At 47.0% G+C, this 26675-nt stretch overlaps 2 protein-coding genes across 4 annotated transcripts in view; both read right to left on the bottom strand.

The window, feature by feature from the left end:
• The window catches only part of BCL7A (BAF chromatin remodeling complex subunit BCL7A), a 236299-nt gene that overhangs the window by 87502 nt on the left and 122122 nt on the right, over positions 1–26675 (bottom strand). The window lies entirely within an intron of this gene.
• Positions 18948–26675, bottom strand: part of MLXIP (MLX interacting protein) — a 72845-nt gene continuing 65117 nt past the window's right edge. For all 3 annotated transcript variants that reach the window (XM_007539811.3, XM_060193147.1, XM_016184959.2), the window contains exons 12-17: positions 24471–24595; positions 23654–23755; positions 23446–23573; positions 23195–23318; positions 21919–22048; positions 18948–21429 (exon numbers count right to left, since the gene is read on the bottom strand). In XM_007539811.3, coding sequence (XP_007539873.1) covers positions 21308–21429; positions 21919–22048; positions 23195–23318; positions 23446–23573; positions 23654–23755; positions 24471–24595 — 731 coding nt within the window. In that variant the 3' untranslated portion in view covers positions 18948–21307. The remainder of the gene's footprint in view (positions 21430–21918; positions 22049–23194; positions 23319–23445; positions 23574–23653; positions 23756–24470; positions 24596–26675) is intronic.

Below are 26675 nucleotides of genomic sequence, written 5' to 3'. Positions count from 1 at the left end.
AAGCACAAGGACCTATGGAAGGACCCTGGTTCGAGCCCCCCGGCTCCCCACCTGCAGGGGATTCGTTTCACAGTCAGTGAAGCAGCTCTGCAGGTGTCTATCTTTCTCTCCCCCTCTGTCTTTCCCTCCTCTCTCCATTTCTCTCTGTCCTATCCAACAATGAACGACATCAACAATAACAATAATAACCACAACAAGGCTACAACAAGGGCAACAAAAGGGGGAAAAATAGCCTCTAGGAGCAGTGGATTCATGACACTGAGACCCAGCAATAACCCTGGAGGCAAAAAAGAGAGAGAGAGAGACATCTGCAGATCTGTTTCACCACTTGTGACGTGTCCCCCTGCAGGTTGGGAACAGGGTCCTTGTGCATGGTAATGGGTGTGCTAAACATGGTATACCACTGCCTGGGCCCCACAATAAATAATTTCTGTGGTGTATCTTGTTATCCAAACACTCCAAAATAATGTCTTTTTTTTCCAAATATTTTATTTATTAATGAGAAAGATAGGAGGAGAGAGAGAAAGAACCAGACATCACTCTGGTACATGTGCTGCCAGGGATTGAACTCAGGACCTCATGCTTGAAAGTCTGATGCTTTATCCACTGTGCCACCTCCCAGACCACCAAAATAATGTCTCTAAAATGCCACTGATGTGGACTGGGAGGTATCACAGTGGATAAAGTATTGGACTCTCAAGCATGAGGTCCTTAGTTCAATCCCCAGCAGCACATGTGCCAGATTGATGTTAGTTTTCTTTCCTCTCTCCCCCATCTCTCTCATTAATTAATAAAATCTATTTTTAAGTATTTATTTATTTATTCCCTTTTGTTGCCCTTGTTGTTTTATTGTTGTAGTTATCGTTGTTGTTATTGATGTTGTCGTTGTTGGATAGGACAGAGAGAAATGGAGAGAGGAGGGGAAGACAGAGGGGGAGAGAAAGATAGACACCTGCTTCACTGCCTCTGAAGCGACCAAGGCCCCTGCAGGTGGGGAGCCGGGGGCTCGAACCGGGATCCTTATGCCAGTTCTTGCGCTTTGCACCACCTGCGCTTAACCAAAATTTTTTTTTAATAAAGTGTCACTGACTCACCAAGGGAAGAGAAAAAGCAGAAAATGAAGGCTCAAAGAAAAACAAAAATGAATATGATACTATAATTTAGTTGTTTCAGAGGAAAATTTAAAACCAGGTTAAAACTTCAACTTGCCCAATATCTAAAGGAAGACCAAGGAATATAGAGCTGTAAGAAAAACATTAAAAAACAGCATTTTGGGCGCTGGGTGGTAGCGCAGCAGGTTAAGCACAGGTGGCGCAAAGTGCAAGGATCAGCGTAAGGATACTGGTTCGAGCCCCTGGCTCCCCACCTTCAGGGGAATCCCTTCACAGGTGGTGAAGCAGGTCTGCAGGTGTCTGTCTTTCTCTCCCCCTCTGTCTTCCCCTCCTCTCTCCGTTTCTCTCTATCCTATCCAACAACTACAACAAAGGCAACAAAAGGGAATAAATAAATAAATATCTTTTTTAAAAAACAACATTTTAAGCTGTGTCTGTTTCTAAGTTTGGAGAACTAAGAGGAAAAAATAAAGAAATAGAAGAGGCAAATGTATAATGAGAGCCTGAGAGGCATGGGAGAGGGAAGGAAGGAAGGGGGGGGTTGGTGACAGCATCTTAGATGAAGTACTGTTAAGAGAGTTGGGCAAAGCTGTAAGAAAATCCTTCAGATCATTTATCAGAGGAACCTGATGTCTCTCAGGTGTGAGTCAGCCTCCTCACCCCCAACACACTCTCATTGGCTGGAAGAGGCCATTGGGAGGCAAGGCCCCTGCGTGGTAGGTTGATGGGCACCATAGGCAGATGATTCTCTCTCTCTTCATTGCCAACAGGGTCATTGCTGGGGCTCGGTGCCAGCACTGTGAATCCACTGCTCCCAGTGGTCAATTTTTCCTTTTTTTTTTTTTTTTTCAATTTTACTTAATTAGACAGATAGACATTGGGGGTGGGGGAGACAGAGAGGGAGAAAGACACCTGCAGACCTGCTTCACCACTCAGGAAGCACCCCCCCCATGCAGGTGGGGAGCAGGGGCTCAAACTCAGATCCTTCTACGTGGTAATGTGTGCAATAAATGGGGTGTGCCACTGCCTGGCCTCCTGATTGTTTTCATGGTAGAACCAATTTCTCAGAATGAGGAATGTAATACTACCTCTCTTGGCCCTTCAATGAATGATCCAAAATTAGCATAGTTTATCATGAGCAGGAATATTCTGGTCAATTCTGAGACTGGTTCCAATTTAATTAATTTACTTTGTCAAGGACTAAAAAAACAGGTTCCAGTTCCAGTCCTTTATTTACTATATGATATAATCTCAGACTACTTACTGCATTTCTCCAAAGCATGTGATTTAGTAGCACCTGTCATGTATATATGAAATATATTTGTCTGCCTGCCTAGGTATCCATCCAGAGTTGAGTAACCTTCACCCCTCTCTAGTTCCAGAACATTTAACCACCCCCAAAGAAGTCCCTCACCACACTTCATTATTCCTTTCTTCCAGTCCCTGACAACTTAGCTAGCTTCTATCTCTATGGGTTTTCCTGTTCTGGATATTTATTTATTTTATATAATTTTTATATTTATTTATTTTCACTTTTGTTGCCCTTGTTTTTTTATTATTGTTGTAGTTATTAATGTTGTCATTGTTGGATAGGACAGAGAGAAATGGAGACAGGAGGGGAAGATGGGGGGGGGGAGAGAAAGACAGACACCTGTAGACCTGCTTCACGGCCTGTGAAGCGACTCCTCTGCAGGTGGGGAGCCGGGGGCTCGAAGCAGGGTCCTTACGCTGGTGCTTGTGCTTTGTGCCACGTGTGCTTAACCTACTGCCCTACCGTCCAAGCTGCCTTATTTTATTTTTGATAGAGTGATTGAGAGGGGAGGGGGAGGTAAAGACACACACACACACACAGACACACACACACACACACACACACACACCTGCAGCACTGCTTCATTGTTTTTGAAGTTTTTCCACCCTGTATGTGGGGATCAGGGACTCAAACCTGGGTCCTTGCACACTGTAACATGTATACTCTACCAGACATGCCATTGCCTGACCTCTGGACATTTTATCTAAATGAACTCATAATATGTGACCACTTTTCTTCTGGGTCTTAGCATACTGTAGTATATAGTTTTCAAAATTCATTCATGTTGTAGGATGTACTAATGCTTCATTCCTATTTATGACTGAGTTACATGCCACTGTATTGGTAGACTTACACTTATTTTTTTTTCACCAGTTCAAGATCATTGGGTTATTATTATTATTGAGAGGATTAGTGGTTTCTAGTAAATACAGTTGTAGATACACGTGTAAAAAGTTTCTCAGATTTCTGCAAAACACTCTCACCCTCTGCCTGTGTCCTCCTCTGGCATCATGTGCAAGGACCTGAAGGACGCCTCCCAAGTCCTCCACCTGGGTGCATGACATCACACTGGGCCATTTCTAGTTTGGCTATTGTGAATTATACTACTGTGAGCATTTGCACACAAGTATCTATTTGAGTGTTTGAGGCCATGTTCATTTCTCCTGGGTCTTTACCTAGTAGAATGGTCGGCACATATGGTGATATGTGCATTGACCCAGGTATGCCACCACCCGGCCCAGGTTGGCATACATGGGCTACTACTTAGAGACTTTACTAGGCTGCTTTCCACAGTCGTCATACCATTTCACTTTCTCACCAGGGATGTATTAAGAGCTCTGCTATCTCTGTATCGTTGACATCACTTTGTATTTTCTGGTTTTTTTATTGGGCTTTATTATAACCACCCTGGTACGTGTGACGTGATATCTCATTGTGATTTTGATTTGCACTTCCCTAACAGCTGACTAATAATGTTGAGTATCTTTTCTTGTGGTTATCGGTTATTTATGTATCTTTGGGGAAAGATCTATTCAAATTCTTTGTCTATATTATAATTGGGTTAAAATTTATTGTTGAGTTGTAAGATTGATATGTTCTGAGATACATAATTTGCATTTTTAAACGATCCCATGGGTTGTCTTTTCACTTAAAAAAGCTTTCCGTATTGTGAGAAATAGTGAGAGGGATGAGATAGAAAGAACTGGAACACAGCTTAGCTCTTTGCATTTTAAAAATGTTCTTTGATACATAATTGTTTGACAAAGTGTAGATGAATTATTTTCTTTTGTCTCTTCAAAAAGAAAAATAGGATAAAGGTATCACACACAGTTCTGCTCCGGGAGTCAGGCGGTGGCGCCTGGTTAAGTGCACGTGGCGCAAAGCGCAAGGACCTACATAAGGATCCCGGTTCCAGCCCCCGGCTCCCCACCTGTAGGGGAATCTCTTCACAGGCGGTGAAGCAGGTCTGCAGCTGTCTCTCCTTCTCATCCCCCCTCTCTGTCTCCCCCTCCTCTCTCCATTTCTCTCTGTCCTATCCAATAACAATGACATCAATAACAATAACTACAACAATAAAACAACAAGGGCAACAAAAGGAAATAAGTAAATAATTATTTTTTAAAAAGAGGGGTTTGGGCGGTAGCGCAGCAAGTTAAGTGCACGTGGCACAAAGCGTAAGGACCAGCGTAAGGATCCCAGTTTGAGCCCCCAGCTCCCCATCTGCAGGGGATCGCTTCACAAGCGGTGAAGCAGGTCAGGTCTGCAGGTGTCTATCTTTCTCTTCCCCTCTCTGTGTTCCCCTCCTCCCTCCATTTCTCTCTGTCTTAGCCAGCAACGAATGACATCAACAATAACAATAATAACCACAACAAGGCTACAACAACAAGGGCAATAAAGGGGGGTAAAAATGGTCTCCAGGAGCAGTGGATTCATGGTGCAGGCACTGAACCCCAGCAATAATCCTGGAGGCAAAAAAAAAAAAGAAGAAGAAAAGAACAGAAAGTTCTGCTCCACCATCCCTAGTACTCCTATGTGACGCTGGGGATCCAACCCAGGTCTCACTGTCAGGCTCGTCATTTTTCTGCTGAGCCGCCTCCCAGGCCCTACCTTTCCTTTGGTCACTTGCACTTTTTAAACTAAATTTCTTTATTGGGGGAATTAATGTTTTACATTCAACAGTAAATACAATAGTTTGTACATGCGTAACATCGCACTTCTGACATCACATGTAAGCCACCATTGCCCAGTCCACACTCATGAAGGTTTGCATCTGTTTTCTTCTAAAACACCACGGAGATCAGGTTTTCTCCACAAGTGCCGGGACTTATGGAAAATCATTTGACTTCCAGTTTTATTCCTGGACTCAAGTGGACTAGAGCTCCGCTTACCTATCAATTACCAAATGCCAGCATCACACTGACTACTACAGGTTTGTAGTAAGTCTAAGAAGCAGGAAGTGTGACCCAGCTTTGTACTACTTTCAGGATTTTTCCTTTCTTTCTTTCTTTTCTTTTCTTTTTAAACTATTTTGTACCCCCTACATTTCCAGCAAAATTTAGGATCATCTTGTTCACCTCTGAAAAAAAAGATAATAAAAAAGGGAGTCGGGTGATAGCGCAGCGGGTTAAGCACAGGTGGCACAAAGCGCAAGGACCAGCATAAGGATTCCGGTTCGAGCCCCCGGCTCCCCCCTTGCAGGGAAGTCGCTTCACAAGCTGTGAAGCTGGTCTGCAGGTGTCTATCTCTCCTCCTCTCTGCCTTCCCCTCCTCTCTCCATTTCTCTCTGTCATATCCAACATCAACAACATCAATAACAATAATAACTACAACAATAAAACAAGGGCAACAAAAAGGGAATAAATATTTAAAAAAAAAGAAGAAGAATCTGTAATTTCACTAGGAATGGCACCAAACCCATAGACTGACTGCTTCAGAGAGTTGGTGTTTTTTTTTGGCCTCCAGAGTTATTGCTGGGGCTTGGTGCCTGCATTATGAGTCCTCTGCTCCTGGAGACTATTTTTTCCCCCTTTGTTGTCCTTGTAGTTTATCGTTGTTGTGGCTATTATTATTGTTGTTGTCATTATTGTTGTTATTATTATTATTGTTGTTGGACAGAGAAATCTAGGAGGGGAAGACAGAGAGGGGGAGAGAAAGATAGCCACCTGTAGACCTGCTTCACCACCTGTGAAGTGACCCCCCTGCAGGTGGGGAGCCTGGGCTTTGGACGGGGATCCTTACACTGGTCCTTGCATTATGTTCCATATGCACTTAACCTACTGCACTACCGTCCCGCCCCCGGGGGTATCTATCTTAACAATATTAAGTCTTCCAATCTACAAACACAGAATATCTTTTCATTTATCTAGAACTTCTTTTAGATCTTTAAATTCTTTGGCATTTGAAAAATTGAGTTGAAACTCGCAGAACATAAGATTAACTATCTCAAAATGTATATATAGTTTAGGGCTGGCAAGATAGCTTACCTGGACGCTACACCTGCTTTGACATGCACAAACCAGGCTGGAGTCCTGCCCCAACTGCACTGGAGGAAGCTTTCGTATCTTTCCCTCCCTGCTTCTATTTCTGTCGCTATCTGAAAATGTCGGCTCCGAGAGGGAATGCCCTGGAAATGACAGGGGAAAAAGTGTGTGATTCATAGAACCACCACCTGTGTCAAAATAGTATCATTATCCAGAAAAGGAGAAGCCTCCACCCACTGCCCTTGGCCCATCAACCCATTTCCTCCCTTTACAGACTGATCTATTCTGGGTATTTCACACATCAAATCCGACAGCATGGCCTCATGTTTTGAGGCTCATCCACATTGTAGTTTCACTTTCTTTTATGACAGAATATTCCTCAATGTTTTATAGTCTTCAGTTAAGTTTTGTACCCCCTTAATGAAATGTATTCCTAGTATTTTATTTGCATTGATGCTATTGTCATGGCACTGTGTCCATAATTCCATTGGGGGGGGGGTTATTGTTCAGAAAGATAGCTGTTTCTGCATATTGGTCTGGAGTCCTGCAGCCTTGCTGAACCCATTTACTAGCTCCTGTTATGTGTGGGGGTTTCTATGTAAAGCACTTCTGTGTTATCTGCACAGAGATTTACTTCTTCCTTTCATTTTGATAACTTGGCTACAAGCCAACTGGACCCTGACAGCACTGAACAGTGAGAACAGGCTCCTTGTTGGGCTCCTGTCATAGACAGAAAGCATCTAGTCACCCACTGTTAAGCATGTTGGCTCTGGGGTTAGTCGTGGATATCTCTATCAGGTTGAGGAAGTTCCCTTCTACTCCTAGTTGTTGAATGCTTTGTTCAGTGCCATGTATTGAGCTCTGTGCATGCTCAACAAACATCACTTGTGAGCAATGACCTGGCCTGCTGCTTTAACTGTCTATTGAAAGAAAGGAGAGAGAGGTGAGGGAGAAGAGAAAGACCACCATCTGTGGAGCTCCCACTGTTCTGCCCATGTGATGCCTGGCTTAAATCCACAGCTGCACTCACAGTAAGGCATACACTCTATCAGGTGAGCTATCTCTTTGTCCTTGTATGTTTTTTTAATTTTTTTAAAATATTTATTTATTTTGTTTTTTGTTGCCCTTGTTTTATTGTTGTAGTCATTATTGATGTCGTTGTTGGATAGGACAGAGAGAAATGGAGAGAGAAGGCAGAGAGGAGGAGAGAAAGACAGATACCTGCAGACCTGCTTCACTGCCTGTGAAGCGACTCCCCTGCAAGTGGGGAGCCGGGGGCTCGAACTGGGATCCTTAAGCCGGTCTTTGCGCTTTGTGCCACCTGCGCTTAACCTGCTGCGTTACCGTCTGACTCCCCCTTGTATGCTTTTTATCATGCAAGGTAAGGTCCTGTTTTCTCCTGGGAAGAACAAGAAGAGTTTGTATGGAAGAGGCTTTTAAGGATGAAAGTGGCATCTTGTGAATATGTCTAGCACACACTAGCTGTCATCACATAGAGAGTGGTGAGGCTCTCATGCCAGAGGTGCCCAGGTCTGCACCCCAGTGCCTCTGGGCAAGTTATGTAGCTGTTCGGCCTCAACTCCCTGATCTCTGAAGAGGGCATAACAGTAGCTTCATAGGGCGCTGCAGCCTTGCTGGCAGGTAGTGGTATGCTTGATTTCAATCATGAGTTTGCTAAGTGGCTGTGGCTGAGAAGCCACGTGCTACAGTGGATGGCTGATAAGATGTGGTCCAGCGGGGGTCAGGCGGCAGCACAGCGGGTTAAGCGTACGTGGCGCAAAGTGCAAAGACCTGTGGAAGAATCCCGGTTCAAGCCCCCAGCTCCCCACCTGCAGGGGAGCCGCTTCGCAGTCAGTGAAGTAGATCTTTCTCTCCCCCTCTCTGTCTTCCCCTCCTCTCTCCATTTCTCTCTGTCCTATCCAACAATGATGACATCAACAACAGCAATAATAACCACAACAAGGCTACAACAACAAGGGCAACAAAAAGGGGAAAAATGGCCTCCAGGAGTAGTGGATTCATGGTGCAGGCACTGAGCCCCAGCAATAACCCTGGTGGAAAAAAAAAAAAAAAGATGTGGTCCAACCTGGAGGAAGACTGATATTTACAGTTCTGAGCAGAAGGTGGTGTGTGACATATGCATTAGAAAAGGAGCACCATAGGTAGCTCAAAGTCAGTGTGGGACGGCCAGGGCAGCAACTGAGAGAAGAAAGCACAGGTCTTTTAGGGAAGGGCACACTGGGGCACATTTACCAGGAGTTCATTTTGCTTGGGACCTGAGCCATGTAACCAGGAGTCAAGGGAGGGGAGGCTAGTGCTGATATAAAGATGTGGGACTTGACTCCAGAAGAGTATTAAGTTCTGAAGTGTTGGGAACAGACAGATGTTTGAAAAGAAGGGGTGGGAATTAGGAAGCTGAGTACTATTTTCTGAGTTTTTTTAGTACAGAGTTGGGAAAGTTCTCTGACCCTTCCCAGCAGTATCCATGGCTTGGTGGGCACAGCAATACTACAAGAAAGAATTCACTGCATGAGAATGGATGCTGAAAAGGGAGGACCCAGGTGTTGGGGGTGGGGGCAGCGTAAGAATCAGCATGACTTTGGGTATTGAAAAGAGGATGGCCTTGAGCTGGTAAAACACACACCACACACTTCAACATGCCCAAGGACTGGCTTAAAGCCCATGGCACCATGTGGGAGCAGCCTGCACAGGTACAAAGGGAAACTATGAATGGTGGAGCAATGTGCTATCTCTCCTTTCCTCGATTCCTCACTGCTTCTATCTGAAATCAACAAAAATTCTGCTGGGAGGGGGCAGGTGGTGGTATACCTGCACATTACAATGTTCAAGGCCGTGTGTTCATGCCCCTGGTCCCCATCTACAGGGGGAAGTTTCATGAGGGGTGAAGTAGTACAGAGCTGCAGGTGTCTCGCTTTCTCTCACCATCTCTAGTTTCCCTCTCCCTCTCAAAGTTCTCTGTGTCTCTATGCAAAATAGTAAGTTCAATGTAAATATTTTAAAGTCTGCTGTGGCAGTGGAATCACATGCACACTGAGGCCCTAGGGGGAAAAAAAGGCTAAAGAAAGCACTAGCATTAAAAGAAGCAGAGAAACTTGCTGGGAAGGGATAAAGGAGAAGAACAAAAGCAGCTAGCTATCACTACGGGTGCTTACAACAGTCCCAGCACAGTCCATCCTTATCACAATTGGGTCATCATTACCACATTGTTTAGATGAAGATTTTCTGGCTTAGAGTGGTGGTCACTCACCCAAAACAGCAACTAGTTGTGAGGATTTCTGGCTTCCACATGCATCTGGAATCTGCTGGAAGTTTAAGCAAGGGGAGGACACATGGTATTGGAAGTGACTTTAGAAATACCAGTCAGGTGAAGCAGGTCTCTGTCTCTCCCTCCCCTCTTGATTTCTAGCTATCTCCATCCATTAAAGATAATGCAAAAAAAAAAAAAAAAAAAAAAAAACCCAACAAAAAAAAGAAAGGCCATTCTGGTAGATAGAAAAATAGCTTAATGGGCAGTAGCACAGCAGGTTAAGCGCAGGTGGCGCAAAGCGCAAGGATGGGAGTAAGGATCCCGGTTCGAGCCCCTGGATCCCCACCTGCAGGGGAGTCACTTCACAAGCAGTGAAGCAGGTCTGCAGGTGTCTATCTTTCTTTCCCCCCTCTGCCTTCCCCTCCTGTCTCCATTTCTCTCTGGATAGGAATCCAACAATGACAACATCAATAATAGTAACAGTAACTGCAATAATCAAACAAGGGCAACAACATGGAATAAATATTTTAAAAAATGAGAATAATAGGGCAGAGGTGCACCTGGTCAAGCACACATATTACCATGCTCAAGGACCCAGGTTTGAGCCCATTCCTCAACTTTGGGAGGAATGTTTTAGGAGTGGCAACCCAGATCTGCAGATATCTCTCTTTCTCTCTCCTCCATCTCCCTCACCCCTCTCAATTTCTCTCCATCCTATCCAATACAAGTAGAAAGGGGGAAAAAAATTCCAAGCACTGGGAGTCAGAAGGTAGCGCAGCGGGTTAAGCACAGGTGGCACAAAGCCCAAGGACCGGCTTAAGGATCCCGGTTTGAGTCCCCGGCTCCCCACCTGCAGGGAGTCACTTCACAGGTGGTGAAGCAGGTCTGCAGGTGTCTGTCTTTCTCTCCCCCTCTCTGTCTTCCCCCTCCTCTCTCCATTTCTCTCTGTCCTATCCAATAACGATGACATTAATAACTACAACAATAAAACAGTAAGGGCAACAAAAGGGAATAAATAAATAAAATAAATAATTAAAAAAAAAATTCCAGGGGGCCGGGCAGTGGCGCAGTGGGTTAAGCGCATGTGGCGCAAAGTGCAGGGACTGGCGTAAGGATCCTGGTTCGAGCCCCCGGCTCCCCACCTGCAGGGGAGTCGCTTCACAGGCGGTGAAGCAGGTCTGCAGGTGTCTATCTTTCTCTCCCCCTCTGTCTTCCCCTCCTCTCTCCATTTCTCTCTGTCCTATCCAACAACGAATTGCATCAACAAGGGCAATAATAATAACCACAACGAAGCTACAACAAGGGCAACAAAAGGGGGAAAAAAATGGCCTCCAGGAGCAGTGGATTCATGGTGCAGGCACCGAGCCCAGCAATAACCCTGGAGGAGGAAAAAGAAAAAAAAAAAAATTCCAAGCATTGCACATTCCAAAACAGTGTTCTGGCTTCCCTCTCATAAGTGAAACTCTAATGGCTCATGTGAAATAAAAAGAAAGCTTTAAAATAATAGAGAAATAAATAAAAAGATTCATTGAGGCATGTGGAGATGAATGGGAGAGTCATGAAAAGGGAAGAACTGTGTGCTGTCCAGCTCAGAAGGTGGTAAGTGGGAGGAGTCGTAATTCTTTTGGAGTTCTCACTGAAGGCTTTGGTGATAGACTGGAGGTGGGAAGTGAGGGAGTGGAAGACCCAGAATTTCTGGCTGGAGCCACTGAGTGGAAGGTAATGCTGGTTATCAAGATGCAGAAAAGTTGGGGACAAGCATCTTCTGGGCTGGAGATGTTGGTTAATGGCCAGTTAGACTCCAGAAAGATAAATGGAAGACTAGAGAGCAAAGAATCAATGAAAAGGAGAGAACTGCAAAAGACAGAGATAACTGATAAGAAAAAGTCCCAGTGGAGAGAGGGACTCAGTTTCTATGAATGGAGATATTAATTTGCTGAAAGCTTCTTCCTTGGAAACATGCTCTTTTCGCTGGGTTTTTGCATTCCCAGTCCTCCCAGCCAGGCAACTCTGCTTGCCATGCTGGATCCTGCTCAGGGGCCACTCCTGACTGCCCACTCGCCCCAGGTGACTTCTGCCACTCCTACAGGACCTCAGGGCACCCCAGGCTTTCCACTATCTCTCATACCCAAAGTCTGTTGAGATTCCAATAAGGTCACTGCTGTAGTCACAAAGCCTTTGGCAAATGCTTTTGGATCAAAGATTGAAGGAAAGAGGGAGAAATTGGGAGGTGGGCGGTGGCGCAGCGGGATAAGCACGTGACGCAAAGTGCCAGGACCAGCGTGTAAGGATCCCACTTCGAGACCCCGGCTCCCCACCTGCAGGGGAGTCGCTTCACAGACAGTGAAGCAGGTCTGAGGTGTCTACCTTTCTCTCCCCATCTTCCCCTCCTCTCTCTCTTTCTCTCTGTCCTACCCAACAACAACTGCAACAACAACGATAAACAACAAGGGCAACAAAAGGGGGGGAATTAAAAAATAGTAAAAAGAAAGAAAAAGGGAGAAATCAGGTTAATCCTTGGCAAGTGCTGGGGGTGGAGCTCAGAAACTGGAGAAGCTTTTGCATCTCCCAGTGGAGGTCAGTCCCTTTACATCAATCTGGGCTAAGAATCTGGGCTGTAGGACAGGTGAGAGGTAGGTAGAGGGGGCTGCCCCACCCCCACTGCAAATCTGTCATGGAACCAACCACCCCTGTTGGGTCACTTCCTCCAGGAGAGAAAATCAGTCAGACTAGATAAAGAGATTAGACAGTTTACCGTGCCATGACCAACTAAGGCAGGAAAGCAGACGCTTATCTTAGAAAGCTCCCCCAGCCCCCGCTTTAAACAGTGAGGTTTTCTAGCTAATGATTCAGTAAGACAGAAAATCTGATCAATCAGAACACTCCACTCCCTAGGCAGAAGCTATGACTTTGTAGCTTTACAGCCTTTGAGAATTGTGAAGTGGCCACCAAGGGTAGTTGTATGCGTAGTTGTATGCAGCTCTGGATACAGGACTAAAAACAGGCCCACTTGTCACATGAAATTCCCAAGGTTTCGGGTTTACTTCACAATAATGGATCCTGCATGGGTGATAGACACACAGGGGTTCATTATACTAAACTTCCGGGTATACTTGAGGTTTTCTTAAGTGAAAGAGGTAAAAAGCACAAGTTAGAATATAGTACAAGCACACTCACACCACCTTACACAAGTCTAAATCCAAAAAGAAACTATACAAAAAGAAACTACTGAAGAAGCCAAAGTGTATTCTGCAGACTCAAGGCCACATCCAAGATGGAATGCTTTTTTTTTTCTTTTTTTCCATGAAACACCAGGGGGGAAACTTGGGCTTCACATGTGTGACACTACTGTGACACCTCTTGAACTTTTTTGTTTTTCCAAATTATTTAGAAGGAGGGAGGAGACAGAATGAAGGCACGGACAGAATAAAGAGGGAAGAACCACCATCGTACTGTTCTACCATCCAAGGAGCTCCCCCTGGTGCTGTCTCTGGTGCTCATACATGGTGTCAGGGTTTAGGGATCTATTCTATCCATTTACCTCTGATCACACACACACACACACACACACACACACACACACACACACACACACACTTAATTTATTCCCTTTTGTTGCCCTTGTTGTAGCTGTTTTTATTACTGATGCTGTTGTTGTTGGATAGGACAGAAAGAGATGGAGAGAAGAGGGGAAGACAGAGAGGGGGAGAGAAAGATAGACACCTGCAGACCTGCTTCACCGTTTGTGAAGCGACTCCTCACTGACTCCTGCAGTGAGGAGTCAGGGGCTCGAACTGGGATCCTTCTGCGGGTCCTTGCACTTTTTGCTGCGTGCACTTAACCCGCTGCGCTACCGCCTGACTCCTGAGATATATATCTATATCTATATATCTCCTATATATATATTTTAGCTCAGAGTTTCTTACATATGAGACATCATGTGCTCTACCACTTAGGCCAAGATTAATGTTTTAAAATGCTATCTATAGATTACTTTGATCATAGACACAATCTAAATTACTATCGAATTTGATGTTTTAAAATTACTGGGCTTAAGAGGGAACTTACAGGATGGTGTATGTGCCTCACCATGTGTGGGTCCAGGTTTGAGACCCAATACCACTTGGAGTTTTCCATTTTTGTAGTCCTTCACTACAGCTTTATTAATATCCTTTGGTGGCATCATCTTTAACATATATACCATGTATGTGTATATATATATATATATATATATATATATATATATATATATATATATATATATATTGTCTCCAGTTGCTTGGTGCTGGCACTACAAATCCACTGCTCTTGGTGGCCATTTTTTCCTTTTTTTTCCCCCACTTTATTCAATAGTACAAAGAAAAGTTGAGAAGGGAAGGGGAGACAGAGGAGAAAGACAGACACCCACAGACCTGCTTCAATGCTTGTGAAGAATCTTTGCTGCAGATAGGGAGCTGGGTCTTTGCACTTAGTACTGGGTGAGTTTAACCTGGTGTGCCATCACCCAGCCCCCATCTTTAACTAGTTTTTTTTTTTTTTTTAATTTTTTTTTAATATTTATTTTATTTATTCCCTTTTGTTGCCCTTGTTGTTTTATTGTTGTAGTTATTATTGTTGTTGTCGTTGTTGGATAGGACAGAGAGAAATGGAGAGAGGAGGGGAAGACAGAGAGGAGGAGAGAAATATAGACACCTGCAGACCTGCTTCACCGCCTGTGAAGCGACTCCCCTGCAGGTGGGGAGCCGGGGCTTGAACCGGGGTCCTTATGCCAGTCCTTGTGCTTTGCGCCACCTGCGCTTAACCCACTGCGCTACAGCCCGACTCCCCTTTAACTAGTTTTTATGACCGCTGGTTCCTTACACAGGCACTGGCACATTTTTATTAGTGGTCTTCTCATCCAGACTTTGCAGATTAACTTTGGAAAAGATGGTTTTTCACCAGTCAGCCCAGTTGTGTTACTGGAAGTATCTGTTGGAATATTACGAGGGTGGGGGGTGCCTGTAGGGCTTATTTTGGTTGCAATGGCAGAGGAGAAAATTCTGGTGCTGTGGCTCCTGTCTCTTTTATTTCCACTGGACGCAAGTGGCCAGGAGTGGTGAAATCATGCATAAATGAGCCCTTTACTCCACAATAAACAAAAGCACTGGGCTGTTGGGAAAGTCATGACATATTTTTCTATGCAAAAATGTGTCATGGCTTTTCCAACAATCCAGTAAGTAAATGAATTATCATTCTAGGGTCAGGGAGATAAAACAATAATAGTGTACAGGACTTAACATGCAAGAGGCCCCAGGTTCAATACTAGGAACCACCATATGCCAGAGCTGAGCAATGCTCCTGTCAAAACCAAATTAAATATATCTCTACGAGGCTGCTTCACACCTGTGTGACATCTGCACCTACACAATGCCTCCTTGCCCTGAAACCTTATCTGGGGTTCCCTGTGCTCCGGGACCTTTGAAACAACAGGCATGGAGGGAGGAGTAGCACAGAAGTGGGGTGGCATAGATCTGCAGGCACATTCAAGTTACCTGGGCACCTGCTCTGTACCAGTTCTGTGCTGAGTACAACAGTGACCCTGAGATCCCAAGCCTTGTGGCTGGAACCTGGCAGGAAGAGAAATGACAGTGACAGTGACCAGTATCCTGAGGAAATACAATACAAAGTGCTCAAGTGGTAGCGGGGAAAGGAATGGAGCTGGGGAAGTCATGGGCAGAGAGAAAAGGGAAAAAAAGTAAGTTTGAAAATAGCAAGGATAGCAATGAGGTTAGGAAGGCAAGTAGGGCAAGATGGGCAAGCATGTGTGGGTGGGTAGATATTAGGGTTTGGTGGCTACCTGGAAAGGCCTAGAAATCTGGGTAGAGCACTCTGGCTAACTGTAAGAGAATGGAGTAAACATGATGTGTTAAGTGATGGTGCTGGTGTACTTAGCTGAGTACACATGCTACCAATACTCAAGGACTCTAGTTCAAGTCCCTGGTCCCAACTTCACTGGGAAGCTGCATGAGGAGTGAAGTGGTGCTACAGGTGTGTCTTTTTTCTCAATCTCCTCTATCCCTCTAGATTTCTCTAATAAATAAAGGAAAAAAATAAAGAACATTAAAAGAAAAAAAAAAAAGATAGGGTCTTCTTGGGAAGAGAGAGAAGTGGCTGATGTAAATACAAGAATTTAGAAGCCAAACTGGAGAGGACTGGTTGTTAGGGAGAGAAGATGATCGATCAATCTTCTGCATCTGGTAGGAAGTCATAGACAAAAAAAGGTTTAGCTTTCTCATGCCTATGGCCTCACTGTACCTTCCTGGATCTTGTTTGTATCTGTCTAAGGTTTACCTACAGATTAAAAGTAAACCAAAGCATCACTCTGGCACATGTGGTGCTGGGGATCAAGTCAGGGTCTCATGCTTCCACTTCTTGTGCTCTACTGCTACACCACCTTCTGGGCTGCCCTCCCTGGAATTCTTCTTCTCAGAAATGGGAACCACCACCAGGCTGGGCATTGTTCAGAGGGGTGATATCCCCAGGGGAGCCCAAGGCCTGGCACTGAGAGAATGGGGCTCTCCAGGATACGGACCTTCCTCCCTGACCTATCCCTCCTGGCTGATCCAAACTCTCCTCCAAATTATGCCAAGCAACTTTCAGGGTTCCACATCAAGCACAGGGCTGGAAATGCAGTACTTTCTGTTCCAAAGCAGTAGATAAACACTCACCTTTCTTCCTAGACCTCCGTTTTCAAGGCCTAGAGTTGGATCTGAGTGGTTCTATGATAAAAAAAAAATTCAGCAGTTCCACACAGGAAAGGCAGGTGGCCTGTAAAGTGGTCCCCTTCTTGTCATCATCAACCCATCCAGGAAGAAGGAGCCAGATGGCACAGAAGACAGTGTAAAAGAGAAAAGCTTCCAACTTAAACAGAGACATCCAATTCTCAAGTGCCCCTCTACTGTTGCCTCCCCTGCACTGTCAGATGGATCAAGGAAGACTAGTCTCCTGTGTCCCAGGACACACAACCTTTCAGAGTTGGGGGTAACCCATACCACAGGGCGGTACCTCACTGTGACAAGTGCCCTATACTCTGCCTCAGAAAGGCCTGGAGAACCAGAACCTATCCTTTTGGGCATTTACTGCCAGCCCTATCAGCAAATCACATTCTTCTGGACACCCCTCCGGGACTCCTAACACCTCTCTCCTTATCCCTGGTGCAGTTCTTAGCCCAGGCAACCCCCTACTCCCTGGGCCCAGTCAATTGTGGGCACCACTCTGTTCTGACTGCATTTAATCATGTACACAGTCTAACTGGGCAGCATTTAAGATCACATGTCACAGGTTTTTTGTTGTTTTTTTTTTTAAAGATAGTAATAATAATAAGGCTTTTATTATCTTGGATCTAAATATAGTTTTAAAAATGCACTGTAGTGTTGAATACAGCTGGTGGATGTGTACTTCCATGGCAGAGTCAGAGGGCCTGTTTGGAGGCTGAGCAAACAGAAGTTCTCAGTCTGCTGGACAAACCACAGGTGTCACTATCCTAAAGGCGCTGGGTGCAATCACCAATGCTCACAATAGAAAAATGAATCATTCAGATAACTGAAATTCCAAAGAGGACAAGAATGTTACAACAAAATTGAATTGGCTTCCTTCCAAGGGCTGCAAGATTCAGCTGCAAGAACCAGGGCATCATGACGAGAGGCTGGTTCCGGCTTCCTTATGACAGACAGCCTGGGGATCCGTGTCCCTGGAAGAACCCTTTAAACGGCAAGATGTAAACTCTATGGAAATGTATAAAGCTTTGGTTTCAGCTTTCCACAATCTTAACTCGAAAATCTCTATGCAGCAACCCAGAAGAGAGTTCTTCCAATCAGTGACACCTGGGGTTGACAGTGGAATCTAAAATTTGATTGGGAGGCAGAGTTGAATTTTGCTACAAGAGTGGAAAGGAAATTTCAGAAATAAAATTCCATTAAGTAAACACATGTGAGTCAGTCAACATTCACCACAAAGAGTTCCCTTTTCTTCCTCCAAGGCTGAATTTTGCAGGTCCTGACAGAGAAACAGCCCTGGATGTATGGTGAGCAGGACAGTCAAGTCTTCAGGAGAAAAAGAAAATGGGGCAACTGAGCACTCTTTCTCCCTCTTTCCCCACAGGAGTCATCCTAGTGGAGGGACACCCCAAGGTCCTAAGGCTTCTCTCAAATCCGGAAGCCTGTGCAGCATTTCCTTGTTCCCCAGGGGTGATCTTCCCATCTCTAGATCCAATTCATCAGGGTCAGGGTGACTATCCAACAGTAGTGCTGCTCTGTGATCTCAAGCTCTTCCACTCCCTTATTCACAGCCACATTCAAATCTGGTGGACATCCTCTAAGCATTAAAAGGCATTAGCTGTGCTGAGCCCCAACTCACAGGCTGCTGTGCTAGTGCATTCAGGCTCTCCAAGTCCTCCCCAATGAGACCACAATCCAGAAAACACTTTGCAAAGTTCCAATAAGCAGTGGGTGGGTGGTTTTTGCCTCTGACCAAGTGCTTTGTGGGGAGCAGGTAAACACTCAGGGTCTGGGTGATCAACATCCGTCCCCACCTGGCACTGAGTGATCCCCAAGCACATGGATTTCACTTTGAGTTCTGAGAGGACACAGTCATGTTCCCTTGGACATGGAAAAGCCAGTGTGACCTGAAAAACATTCTTGTCACCCCAGGATGCATCTGGGTAAAAAGAAGAGGAAGCCAGGATGGAGCCTCTGCATAGATATGGGAAGTGGGTCTTCCAGGGCCAGGCAGTGAAGGGGACAGTGGTGTCACCTGTACTGCACCCATTTCTTGGGTAAGATGAAGGGATTTTGCATGCCTGAGGTGCCACATTTACAAAGAATCAAAGTTTTTATTTTAGTCAGCTAGAGAGGAAAAACATTCAGGCCTGACGTCAATGAAGGGCAGGCAGTGGGAGGAGGTGGGTGTGCAAGGTCACTCAGGTGACCGCTGATCACACAGCCCCCCAACAGAGGCCCTGCAACATGGCTGGGGGACAAGGCGCACAGCCCTCAGCTCTTCCTCCTTGGGGAGACCTGGGATCTCACTGACACAAGCCCCACCATCAGGACCACTTCCCCTGGGCCATGAAAACCTGAGGAAAGCTCCAGCCTGCCCTACTGGGGGTGCTGAAGGGGCGGGTCTGGCGGCTGTGAGAAAGTCCCACAATGGCACCGGGCCCTTGCTCAGCCTGCATTTCTGCTCATAGTGAAAGTGCGCGCTGTGGAGGGGCTGATGGCACAGAAAGATTTCACGGAAACACTTGCAGAAATTTATTTGCCAGACAGGCCATTTTTTTCTTCTTCTTCTGTTCAGTCTTTTTCCTTTCCTCCAGAGTGTCAACATTTTTAAGCATCTCTTCTGGGAGTGGGGGTAGGCATATGGGGACGGAAGTAAGTGTAAACAAATCAGAGTGGGGCAGTGTCCGTGGGGTCACCCCTGGACCTGCACCCCAGCCCAGAAGCCCAGGATGGAGGTCAAAGCCAGCCCCTCCATCTGGTCAGATTGCTCAGGCAAGATTCTAAGCAAGAAAACATGTGTGGGACAAGAAATAATCGTGTCTGTAGAAAGAGATACAGCTTTGTGGGTGAGCACCGAGAGAAATGATTTCAGTAAATAGTGCAGAAGAGAAACATGCACCTACTTACAGTCTACTGGTACACAACGAAAGATGAACTGACGGAAACACACACACCCTTCAAAATCTCACAAAACCTAACATCCTTAAATATCTAAACAAATAACAAAACAAAAATAAACAAACAAAACCCCAGAATGCTGAACATCTGATTCAGCAACAGGGAGGAAGGGAGAAGTGGGCCAAAGCAAGAAGCTAATTTTATATCCCATGGAGTTGCTAGAAAAAGAAAAAAAAAAAAAAGAAAGCTATTGATTCGGGGAAGCCCAGGCTGATGAGGCCAGCTGCGCATATTCCATGCAAAGGCACAGAGAGTGGCAGGGCCGAGTAAGGCCCTACTTGAGGCCCTCACAGCTGGGAACATCCCAGTTTTTCCCTCCGACCTTGTGGAATTCTTACCACAGTGGTCTTTCCCTTTTGAAGGGTAACTTCATGTTTATCCTGGGGGGTAAAGGATGAATTCTCTCTCCATTTCCCAGTGAACATTTCAAGGATCAGCCCAGCCTTGTCTTGTGCTTGTCCCTCAAGAAGGCCTGTAAACACTCATCTGGGGAAGAAGCTGAGGGGGCCACTAAGCTGCTCTTGTTCAGGGCTAAAGACAAATGGGGAGCAGGGAGAGATGTCCTTTGTCAAGCTAGCGCCCTCTGAAAACCCTCCCCTGGCCTCCAGGAACAACTGGAGCTCAACATCTCCCTGGTCCTCAGTCACCTCAGGCCCTTGGTCAGGCCTAGCTGGTCCAGCTCTGTGAGGAAGCTCAGAGGTACCACAGGAGGTCTTTGGGCTGCTCTGACCTTCACAGCATGATGTTTAAAGCACATTCACTGGACGTGGAGGTGCCACTGGCAGGGTTTCCTGAGAGTGAAGACAGCTCCTCCCCTGCATGGGATTTGCAGGATGTCCCCTTGTAACTCTCCCAACTGTAGCACCTGCATTCCTCAACAGCCTTCTTCCCCAGATACTCCTCCACCTTGATCACCTCCAAGTACAATTCTTTACATCGTGATCTGGGCAGCACCTCAAGACAGCTCTGAGGCTAACTGCTGCAGAGTCCTGCCTGTCACCATTCCACTTCCTCCTCCACAGGGCAGGACTGACTTGGGGCGGGAACATCTTTGGTCCGAGAACTGTCATGACTTGAGGCTCCGAGCTGTACAATTCAGAGACTTAGCAGATCGAGACAGTTCTGTGGAGTCTGGCTTCACACACTGCTCCAAAGCAGGTAGAGAACTGGGACGATGACTGTGAGGTGATGCCAGGAGGTATGGCACGAAGCCCATGTGGTTCTCAAGTCAGTGACACCCTAGATACTGCGAGGCCACGTGGAACTAAACAGTGACAGAGTGAGCAGCATGACGCATTGTTTGTGCTTTCCTTCTCACTTGCATGCATTCACACGATGGTCCTGCACACTGAGTCCTGGAGTCCCTGAAAGCACGGCCCCCAGCAGTGTGCAGTGTGCAGTGCACAGTGGGAGAGCACAGCACATCTGTCTGTGGGGTCCAAGTCTGCGGGGGAGGGAGAAGATGCCTCCCTACTGCCCCACAGGAAGGCCAGAGTGGGCATGGGCATGGGGGTCACTGCGAACAATCCAGGTCACCAGGCTGCGACAGGAACAGGAAGGGATCCAGTGTCCCCAATCACAGGAGCAGGCTCTGCCTCTTCTGCCCCTCTACACCACGTACCAAGCACAGTAAGGCAGTGCGGGACTGGAACAGGCAGTGTCCCCACTTTGGGCTGCCCTGAGGGTGGGGGGTTGGTGACTGAGGTTGTTGAAAGTTCAAAGCAGGGGTCCCCAGGGATGGGCTATTGCTGTGGGTGGGACCCAACCTGCTTCAGACCTGAGCACGGTGTTGAGCAGCCCAACAGGGCTGGGGGAGTCAGGGTACCCTGAGGGTCTTGAAGAGCCTGAGGCGCAGCCTTCTCCCCACAGACAGGGTGGGTCCCCTGAGCGGTGCATGCAGTCACAGCTGCTGAGTGCTGCTAAGACTCCCCGGGTTTCTTGCCGACTCTGGTGACAGCCTGTGCAGCCTGCTCCGGCAGTTGAGAGGGGTCCGTCAAGATGGAGGTGGTGGTGCTCAGTTGCCTAAGGGTGCTCAGCACCACTGGAAGACAGGACGGGTGAGCCTGGAGCAGCAGCACAAGCAGCAGCCAGTCCCCGGGGCCTACTGAGCCCTGATTCCTCTCCCGCTCCCCCTTAGGCGGAACACTAGGAAAAGCCCTCTGCTGAGATCAGACCAGGTGGCCCCACCCCTGCCTTTAAGTCAAGGCTCACACTCAGCAAGAAATGTGGACAATCCAGCATCCTAGGTATTTTTTTCTTTTTCTTTTGCCCATTTGTTTTAATGATGACCTTAATAGTCAATCATAGCTTTGATATAAGAATTAAACAAAGCCCACATCTGATAGCAACTGACACAGGCAGGGCCAAACAAGTGGGAAGTGCTCAATAAATGTCATCTGGACCTGCCCACACTGACAACCACGCGGATGGCAGAAGCCAGGAGAGGTGCTGGCTGCCAAGGGCCCTCCTCCCTCCAGTGCTGGCATGGTGCCTTTGCTGAAGCCCCATAGCCACCCTGAACCTGACTCACTTGGCCTGAGGACGGGCAGGGCGCAGTGCTGCTCCAGCCAGGACAGTGCCGTGCGGTGCAGCTCTTCCATGCTGCTGGTAGACACCATCCCCTTGAAGGACTCGAATAGTGGCTTGATGATGATGCTGAACTGCACACATGGGGGTTAAAGAAAAGGTGGGCGAGGAGGAGAGACAGGAACACACAACTCTGGTGGAGAGAATGGAATCTAGCTACAGACCAAGACTACTCGAGACTAACTTCCCTATGCCTCGCAAGTAACTGTCCACAGAGAGTCGATGAGAGAAAGCGAGATAAGGCAAATAGGCTTTCACCCAAAGGTGCTTTCATGTGCCACTGAATAGGCCAGAGGCAGGGACGGGAACGGATCCTAGCATGATAGGAAAAACACAAGTCTTTACAGACACTGGCCGGAACTAGAAGCACACCAGACAAGTATGAGTGAACCTTCCAGACATGATGCTTGGCCTAAGTATTTTGTACAAATGTTCCAGCTCTCAGTCATATTCTGAAGTCTCCTAACCATCTGAAGGCCCAAGGTCCATTTCTCTCTGATCTCAGCCAGCACAGTCCCTGAGGTCCCTAAACCCTAGCCTGACAGAGAGATGGGGAGATACACCCTCACTTTCTCATCATCATCTCAGCGCCACCAGTGATCAGAGACAGTTTGGCAATGAACTTGCATAGCAGAAGAGCTAGCATGATGCCCTCATCTCTTCTAAAACTACCTGTCAGGGTTGTGACAGCCTCCTCAGCAGGCCCTCTGTGTGCTGACTGTGCCAAGAGGCCAAGTGGGGACTGGGTGGTGTAGCTGTGCAGCTGTCTGGCCAGTGGAGTGCAGGGAGAAGGCTTATTGAAGCTTCAAAGACAGGTGGGCCCAGGTGCCAAGGGCAGAACGATGGGAATTGGCTTTAAATCCAGTCTTGTCTCGTGAACCCCATTCCCATCTTATAGTGGGGGCACCTCCCTCCCTGATGTGGAAAGGACTGAGCTGGCTGCCAAGCCACCCCTGTAGGACTGCTTTTACAAGAGCTGTTATTCTTGTCTGGTTCTTGGTGACCCAGACACCAAACCTGGATGCTTTGCCTCCCAGGAGGCTCTGAGCTGGATGGTGGCCATGAGCGGCCCCTCTCACACTGCCACCTGTGGTGGCCTGTCTCTTGCGAAGCAGGAGCTATCATTACCTGTCTTGCTGAACCCCATGACAACAGTGAATGGGAACAAGAATTCTGTTGTTTCAGTGGGGGTGGGAGAAGCAAAGGCAACCCAAAGATACAATCCAGAACTTCCAATTCTGCAGGGTCCGGCTTTTCACATACTCATCAAACATGTCTCTCATGTGATCAAACTGGCGCCAGGGGACAGGGACGCCTGTGGCAGGGAGCAACTGCTGGCAGGAGCTGAAACGATAGGACAAGTCAAAGGAAGTGTGTGTGTGTGTGTGTGTGTGTGTGTGTGCGCGTGCGCGCGCGTGTGCGTGCACATGCAAGGATGAATGAGCCTGGAGTCCTGGGCCCCCAACCTCACATGATGGTGGTGTTGAGCTCCTCGATCTGTTCCCGCAGCCGCCGGGCCTCCTCCTGTGCCTGCAGGCGCTCCTGCTGCAGCTTGTTGATGTACTCCACTGTCTTCTGCAGCGTGATGGCATGGCTAGTCTGTGGGGGCAGCCAGGTCAGAGGCCAACTCAGGGGTGTTGTGTTTGCTCCCCCAGGCCCGACGACCTCAGGCAACTTACCAGCTTGGAGTTATTAGAGATCAAACTGTTCAGGGTGTCAAAGCCCATCTTGATGTTGAAGCGCCTTTTCTGCTCGGCTGAAATGTGCTTCATCTGCCGGTTCTATTGGGGAGTCACTGGCCACTGTGACACAGGGCCACACCATCCCGCCCCTCCTACTTTCCCGACCTGCTACTCTGTGACTAGGGGAGCTCAGAACCCTGCATTTAGCTAGAGAGGAGGATGGAAGAAGTAACAGGAAATGAAAATACTTCACTAGGGGGAAGACAGTAAGGAACACTTGAAACCGCCCTGGAGTGTAGTCTCGGGGCTAGGAGGACTGTCAATAACAGCACACTTCCTCCTTAGACCTCCCTTCTCCTGACCCAGCTTCATGGCCCAGCATCATTATGGCAGCTTAGTGGGTGAGGAGTGAGGAGCCTACAGTCTCAAGATGAAAGCAGATAACTCTGTTTTCCAAAGGAACCTTGACACACACACTCTCCTTTTAAAATTTTACGAGGGGGTAGATAGCATAATGGTTATGCAAAGAGATTCTCGTGCCTGAGGCTCCAAAATCCCAGGTTCAATCCCCTGCACCACCATAAACCAGAGCTGAACAGTGTTCTGGTAAAAAAAAAAAAATTACATATTAATGAGAAAGATAGGAGAGAGAAAAAGAACCAGATATCACTCTGGTACATATGCTGCTGGAGACTGAACTTGGAACCTCAAGCATGAGAGTCCAATGCTTTTATCTACTGTGTCACCTCACTCACTCTCCTCCCTGTTTGCCCCCATTCTTCCAAGGAATCAAGAACTGAGAGAGACAGGATACCTTTAAAGCAGCCACGTTCTTGGGTTCTGCAGACTTCCCAGAGCAGCTGTTCTGGGGAGACTGAGGACTGGGACTGTGTTCTGAAGCACATGGGGAGGCCTGCCCTGAGTTTGGGCAGTCTCGACCTGAGGACAACAGACAGACCCCTCTTAGGGACAGAGTCGAGGAGGTGGGGTGTTCAGTGAGGATACACCAGGCACAATAGTCCTCCAGGCACAGAACACCATCTTAACTTCCCAAAGCAGCTGCAGAGCAAAAGTGGAGAAATCCTTGCCAGCATCCCATAGAGTTCTGTAAGGTCCCAGCAAGACCTGACACAGGCATGTTGGATATGGAATGGGGACATGGGCCGAGCTCTGCCAGCTACATTTTGGGAGGTGTGAAGAGAGGCGAGAGGTGGGGGCAACTCCTACAAACCAAAGGAGGCTACCAGGGCTTCCTGAAGAGGCTCCAAGGCCCCAGATACATCACAACAGCTCAATTTTGGTTTTTCTTGCTTGCTTTATTTAAATATTTACTTATGGGAGTCAGGCGGTAGTGCACTGGGTCAAGCGCATGTGGCGCAAAGCACAAGGACCAGCATAAGGATCTCGGTTCAACCCCCCGCCTCCCCACCTGCAGGGGAGTCACTTCACAAGCAGTGAAGCAGGTCTGCAGGTGTCTATCTTTCTTTCCCGCTCTCTGTCTTCCCCTCCTCTCTCCATTTCTCTCTGTCCTATCCAACAATGACATCAATAACAACAACAATAATAACTACAACAATAAAACAACAAGGGCAACAAAAGGGAATAAGTAAATATTAAAAAAAGAAGAAACTCTTTAAAAATATTTATTATCTTTTGTTGCCCTTGTTATTTTATTGTTGTAGTTATTATTATTGTCATCGATGTTGGATAGGACAGAGAGAAATGGAGAGAGGAGAGGAAGACAGAAAGGGGGAGAGAAAGACAGACACCTGCAGACCTGCTTCACTGTCTGTGAAGTGACCGCCCCTACAGGTCGGGAGCCAGGGGCTCAAACCGGGATCCTTATGCTGCTCTTCGCACTTTAAGCCACCTGCGCTTAACCCACTGCACTACCGCCCAACTCCCAATTTTGGTCTTTAAACTACATGTTTCCTGGTGATTATTTCCAATGCTACTCAATCCTTGAATTTTTAAAAACTCTTTTTATTAAAACAACAAGGGCAACAAAAGGGAATAAATAAATAAATAGAATTAAAAAAAAAACCAAAACTCTTTTTATTGCAAATCATTGAAAGGGGGTGTCACCACAGCATTGATGTACCATTCATGAAGCTGCCCCCAATTCTGGGATGCTCCCATGCAGTACCCAGGCTTGAAACCAGGGCCCAGCATGTAGTAAGGTACGTGCTCTATGCGAAAAACTATTTCCTGCTCCATCATGAAAGTCTTATTAAAATAAAACCAACCAGACAAAATACAAACACAACTTTACCCACAAAGAAAAGCCCCAGGCACCCTCCTGTCCTAAAGACCTTTGTTCCCATCTGATTCCTGCCCCCATCCCTCCACACAACACTCTCACATTTCCCAGCCCAGGCTGCTATCCCAGCACCACAACTCAATGACGGACAAGCTGCCTGCTGGTGCCCCAGACTCTGCTGAGATGTTGTCAGGAATTCAGATCTAATAATGCTGATTTCTCATCTTCCCAGAGTGCAGGGAGGTTCTCATCTCTGGCCTGCTCTTTGTCTTTCTTTGTCCTTCACTTCTCCTGGGAGAGAAGGAAGGCCGTTTTCACAATTCTAGGAGCAGTTGTGCGGCAGTTTTACGTAAGACAAGCAGTAGCTAAGTTTTCCCTCCCTAATGGCTTGGAGAGCAGGGTAGGCCCCACCTCCATGATGGCACTGGCCCGGGCAGGCCATTCCTCTCTGAACCCCAGTTCTTCAGGTGTCACAGGGTTAAATCAGTCCTATCCTGACTGACTCATCGGTGTGAGGCCCACACTGTGGAAATCGGCAGTGCTTGAATACTGAGGGACAACCTTGTGGATGACAGACAGGCAGGGTGGCTACGGCAACTCCAGTTGCCAGTAGGGCCAGTCTCTCAGATGCAGGTGAAGATTGGTTTACCTGGCTACACTGGCTGCCTCACTGCAAATACCTTCAAGGCATTTTCCTGCCTTGGCATCACTGCATGTGTCCTAAGCCCTGGTTTGATTTTGGGGAACCCTCAGTAGTCT

Source organism: Erinaceus europaeus, chromosome 6 (genome assembly GCF_950295315.1).
Source record: "Erinaceus europaeus chromosome 6, mEriEur2.1, whole genome shotgun sequence".
In the NCBI taxonomy this organism is placed as follows: Eukaryota; Metazoa; Chordata; class Mammalia; order Eulipotyphla; family Erinaceidae; genus Erinaceus; species Erinaceus europaeus.
Note: the sequence above shows the minus strand (reverse complement) of the source record. Positions and strands in the feature narration are given on the sequence as shown.